The 6,000-nt window shown below is 44.1% G+C and overlaps 1 protein-coding gene across 1 annotated transcript in view; it reads right to left on the bottom strand.

Moving 5' to 3' along the window:
* Positions 1-1,112: 1,112 nt before the first annotated feature.
* Positions 1,113-6,000, bottom strand: part of LOC134984770 (oocyte zinc finger protein XlCOF22-like) — a 29,836-nt gene continuing 24,948 nt past the window's right edge. Inside the window, exon 4 of the mRNA XM_063950264.1 lies at positions 1,113-4,138. Coding sequence (XP_063806334.1) covers positions 2,904-4,138 — 1,235 coding nt within the window. The 3' untranslated portion in view covers positions 1,113-2,903. The remainder of the gene's footprint in view (positions 4,139-6,000) is intronic.

Raw genomic sequence — 6,000 nt, 5'->3', positions numbered from 1 at the left:
CTTCATTCGCTTTGCCAGGATTCAAGGGTGGTCAATATGTTGAAATCAGAGCACTACATTTTGGCCACCGTGCTCAGTTCTAGGTTTAAAGCCTACGTTGTATCTCTCTTTCCGGACACAAGTCTGCAGAGGTGGAAAGACCTGCTGGTGAGAAAATTGTCAACTCAAGTTGAACGTGACCCGTCAACAGCTCCTCCTTCATTTTCTCCAGCAACTGGGGTTGTGAGGAAAAGGATAACATTTCCGAGCCCACCCGCTGGACACAAAAGTAACAATGCAAGTGACACATTAACAGGAAATTGTTTCTGTCACCATAGCGACAATTATCTGGAATTAAGATAATACACAGACACATAAAAAGACTCAACGGAAATCTTTTGTTTTTAAAAAAACTTTATTTCATATCTTTAATAAACAGATTTTTCTCTATATTTTAAATTTAAAAAATACTTTACTCTGCACAACATAGATAAAAAATCCTTAAAGCACAGAAACAATTCAAGTTACATTATAGCATTGCAGGTAAGTAAAACAGATGTATATCAGGAGAGCCAAAACCCTATGGGGGTCATTCAGACCCAGCCGCAATAGCGGCCCGCAGCAGTTTGCTGGTGGTGGCAATATGCACATGCGCAGCGGCCGCAGACACACACATTGCGGTGCATCCCTGAGGGGTGAATGTGGGTGGGCCGAGACCATTTTCCAGGGGCTGCGTGATGTCACATCTGCGTTCACCTCTGATTAACCCCCTATAAGCTTCCAGAGTGCACCTCATATCTCATCTTTTCCAAGTTACTACAAATGATATGAGATCGGTAGCAGCACTACTTTCAGGATTATTACACAGAACACACATAAAGGCTGACACAGCAAATAACCGTAACACATACAAGGGATTAATTAGAAATAAGGAAGCAGAATCATCATTAGGTCTAATTATCAACTGGTTCTGTGCGGGACCCATACACCTCTTTACTGCCTCCAGCAGCCCCTGGTACTGCACTGCAGCCATCCGCCCTGTCTCCCCCACTATTGCCACTGCCCCATCTCTTCCCGCTACTGCCACATCTCCCCCCACTGCCACCCGCTCCGCCTCCCCCCACTACTGCCACCACCTTGTCTCCCCTCTGACACCCTAGCGCTGTTTGAGGACAAGATTCTCACAGAAACTGCCTCTGGCAGCCCCTACTACAGCACTAGTGCCACCACCCTGTCTTCCCCCTGACCTCTCAGCACTGCTTGAGGATTCTTGGTACTGCTGGTAACAGTCCTTCATCTGCAGGTGGAAGTAACTGGGCAGTAAGGAGGCAGAAGCTGCTTCTGGCACCATGGATCCTGGTCATGTAGGATTGGGTGAGTCAATAAGATTATGTAATAGAGTCACCATCTTACAGGCAGCCGGTGAAGGGAGTAGAGAATGGGTGTTATGTGGCAGGAACGGGCTGGTTAGGTAACAGCCTGGCTGCTGCATTCTGTACAAGCTACAAGCAGTGCAATTCTTTTGCTGGGAGACCCAGGTAGAGGACATTGCAGTAGTCTATGTGTGATGATACAAGTGCATGTATGACTGTAGGTAGATCTTCTGAGGGAATAAAGTGCTGGAGTCTGGCTATGTTCCTCAGATGACGATCTGATTGTAGCAGATACCTTATGTCTAAGTGTCACTCCACCATCCAGGACACCAAGATTCCGCACATGATCAGCATTTTGTAACTCTGAACCCCCAAGTGTAAGCCTGGTTGGTAGGTAAAGCTGAGCTGCAGCCCTGCTCTTTGTTGGTGAGCTTAAAGACCTGTTTCACCAGGACTGAATCACAGCTAACTGGCATAACCCACACCTGGAGCTCAACTAGACAACCATTTAGGATTGGTACTGGGTTCTCAGTACCCAGAGCAAAAGACAGGTCATCTGCATAGCAGTGGTAGACGATGGTATGACATCTGATTATTTCACCCAGTAGTAACATGTATATTGCAAAAAGCATAGGAGATAGGATAAGAACCATGAAGAACAAGCATGGCAATGATGAGAATACTCCAGAAGATTAAAATGGTTCCTCACCTGAGTGATGTCTATTGTGTACAATTTGAGTGATGTCTATTGTGTGTATATATTTATAGCTTCAGCCATGCACAGCTGTGCGTTAAAATACTCAAAGCATTCCTATCTCTAAGCAACAACATCAAGAAAGAAATCCAGACCATTATGTGGACTCATCAAACCTCGAAAATGAAATCACCAGGACTATGCCCACTAACCCTCTGGCAGAGAACATCAGTAGTACCTTACAGGCCTACCCCTCAAGGATGGACTACTCCACCCAGGGTACTTCTATGCAGTGCGCCGAAGATGGCTGCCGCACCTGGTACCCTGTGAGGGTGGAATACACAGCCCATGGAAGTTATTACTCAAAATGCCTACACCAATCCTGCATTATTCTTTCTGTGTCTTTTTTTTTTGTCTGTCTGGTTTATCTTTTGATGTGTAATACTTAAATCTTCTGTATTATGTGCATTGTTTAATATTGTATAATATGTTGAGTCTATTGTATAGTTGCAATGTGCAGTATGAACTCATGTGTAATGTGTGTAATGTATGCTATGTTTTTCCCCCTTCTTATGCCATGTATTCCCCTTTCATGTTGCTGCTTGGCGATGCATTGTACAACAAACAACTCCTAGTGTACGCGAGTGCACCTGGCCAATAAAGCTGATTCTGATTATTTATTTCTCAGAGTATAGAAATGACTTCTCACCTGTGTGACTTCGCTGATGGGAAAAAAGTTGTGATTTGTATGTAAAACATTTCCCACACTCAGAGCAAGAAAATGGCTTCTCACCTGTGTGACTTCTCTGATGTATAACAAGAACTGATTTGTGTGCAAAACGTTTCCCACACTCAGATCATGGAAATGCCTTCTCACCTGTGTGACTTTGCTGATGGGAAACAAGTTGTGATTTGTATGTAAAACATTTCCCACACTCAGAGCAAGAAAATGGCTTCTCACCTGTGTGACTTCCGTGATGATTAACAAGACTTGATTTCTGTGTAAAACATTTCCCACACTCAGAGCAAGAAAATGGCTTCTCACATGTGTGACTTCTCTGATGTATAACAAGAACTGATTTGTGTGCAAAACATTTCCTACACTCAGAGCAAGAAAATGGCTTCTCACCTGTGTGACTTCTCTGATGTCTAACAAGAACTGATTTGTGTGCAAAACATTTCCCACACTCAGAACATGGAAATGCCTTCTCACCTGTGTGACTTAGCTGATGGGAAACAAGTTGTGATTTGTATGTAAAACATTTCCCACACTCAGAGCAAGAAAATGGCTTCTCACCTGTGTGACTTCCGTGATGATTAACAAGACTTGATTTCTGTGTAAAACATTTCCCACACTCAGAGCAAGAAAATGGCTTATCACCTGTGTGACTTCTCTGATGTATAACAAGAACTGATTTGTGTGCAAAACATTTCCTACACTCAGAGCAAGAAAATGGCTTCTCACCTGTGTGACTTCTCTGATGTCTAACAAGACGTGATTTGAGTGCAAAACATTTCCCACACTCAGAACATGGAAATGCCTTCTCACCTGTGTGACTTCGCTGATGGGTAACAAGTTGTGATTTCTGTGTAAAACATTTCCCACACTCAGAGCAAGAAAATGGCTTCTCACCTGTGTGACTTCTGTGATGAATAACAAGATCTGATTTCCATACAAAACATTTCCCACACTCAGAACATGGAAATGGCTTCTCACCTGTGTGACTTCTCTGATGTATAACAAGTTGTGATTTGTATGTAAAACATTTCCCACACTCAGAACATGGAAATGGCCTCTCACCTGCCTTACCTGTCTGATGGGTAATAAGCTTTGTGTTCTGTGTAAAACATTTGGCATCTATAGAACAGGGAAACTCTGTATCTACTCTCATAGCTGTAACAGATGCACCAATATCAGAGTGATCAGGAGAACATTTCCCAGGATCAGAGGGATCAGCTGATAGAGCTGGATGTATAATTGGGGTAATGGAATTATCTCCTGGAGAATCCTGTCTACTGTCATTATCTTTTATGTCACAATCCGGGGATAACATTAGATGTCCTTCTGAGATATTCCTGCTTGTGTGTCCATCTGCTGGAAATAAAACACATTATGGAAATGTGACATTTTCTGTAACAATATTAATCTTGTAAACAATTGGAGAAGACGACTCTCTGGGACACTTAATTGTAAATGTGTGTGTATAATATAACATAACTTTTACTGAAGGCTTTATACTATTGTGTCTCAGATGATCATTGTGTCCACCCTCCTGAGAACACTCACAATAACAAATGTAATATTATAATAAGACTTAGATGTCTCTCTCTTGTACTGGTAACTAACCATGAAGTATAAATGGAGATGTAGTCACTCGCCAAGTCCTATGTCAGCACCAATGTAAAACAATGGATGGGGAACATATCGTATGAATTGGAGATTCTAGATGAACAATAACATCAGTCATATGAGCTGATGGATCAGAGAAATGTCTCCTAACGTTACTCCTGGAAGCATTAGTAAGGTAGTATTCCTTTATGTGTGTGATCATACGCTGGTAAGCCTGTACATGTGTTACTCACCCTTATATAACGTATATTGCTACAGCAGAGTAGGTGTGGAACAAGGTACTTTACATGCAATAAACCATATGATATCCTGTAATCATCATCATCTGCTAGGTTATAATCTACTTTCTCTTATGTCCTGGAGGACACTCGAGTCCATTTAGTACCATGGGGTATAGATGGGTCCTTTGGGAGCCACTTGCCCTTTAAGAGTTTAATAGTGTGGGCTGGCCCCTCCTTCTATGCCCCTCCTACCAGACTTAGTTTAGAAAATGTGCCGGGAGGAGCCGGTCACAGCTAGGGGAGCTCCTAGGAGTTTTCTTAGTTTTTTATTTTCTAGAGTTAGTTAGGTTACAGGAAGGCTGCTGGCAACAGACTCCCTGCTTAGTGGGACTTAGGGGGGGAAGGATAGAAACCAACTTCCTGAAGAGTTAATGGTTCTCTACTCCGCTGACAGGGCACTGAGCTCCTGAGATTGCTGATCGCAAGTCCATGAGGCAACTGCTCACTCCCGCAGCATGGCCGCCAACCCCTAACAAAGCCAGAAGAAAGTGGTGAGTACAGCACAAGCGTCCCGGTTAGCGGGTTGCCGGCGCAAGGGTGGAAGCGCAGCTCTGACAGGCTGCGCTCCAGGAAGGCTCAGCAACACACAATGTAGGCGCTTTGAGGGGCGTCCTGAGCCCGCGCGGATAAACCCTACACTGCTCACGCAGATAACAGGGGCTAATATACCTGTTAGCGCTAAATCCTCAGGCCAGTATAAACAATTAGTGCAGGAAGCCACGCGCCACTACATGGGGCGGGGCTTCCTCTCAGAGTGGATCCAGCACTCACCAGCGCCATTTTCCCCCTGCAGATCATAGGAACTAGGACACTGACAGGGAGCGCTGCCATCCCTATTAAGGTTAGTCAGCGCCGGGCTTTTATCATAACAACTGCCTACAGGGGCGCTGTGTGGCTGGCTCCTTATACTCTGTGACTCTCTGAAGGTACTGTGGGGGAAACTGTGTCTGACATTTTCCTGTGTGTGTAAGTGTGTGTGTGTGTGTGTGTGTGTGTGTGTGTAAATGTGTGTGTAAGTGTGTATATCCACATTACCATGTCTAAGGACTCTGTGTCCTGTGCTGCAGAGTGTGTATCTTCTCCTGAGGAGTCTATTCCATGTACTCAGGACTGCAATGTGCTGTCTCAGCCTTCTGAATCTGAACCCCCATGGGTGGATTCTTTAAGGGGAATGATATCCCAGATTTCAACAAGGATGTCACATACTGAGAAAGAGACACAGTTTTTGAGACAATCTGTAGTGGGTTTGAAGTATTCAGCTCCCACTACTTCATCTAAAACCCCCCGTACATACCCCAAAAAACGTACACTTGCCCAGATAAT

This window comes from Pseudophryne corroboree, assembly GCF_028390025.1.
Source record: "Pseudophryne corroboree isolate aPseCor3 chromosome 3 unlocalized genomic scaffold, aPseCor3.hap2 SUPER_3_unloc_8, whole genome shotgun sequence".
NCBI classification, from domain to species: domain Eukaryota; kingdom Metazoa; phylum Chordata; class Amphibia; order Anura; family Myobatrachidae; genus Pseudophryne; species Pseudophryne corroboree.
This window is presented reverse-complemented; position numbering and strand designations above follow the sequence as displayed.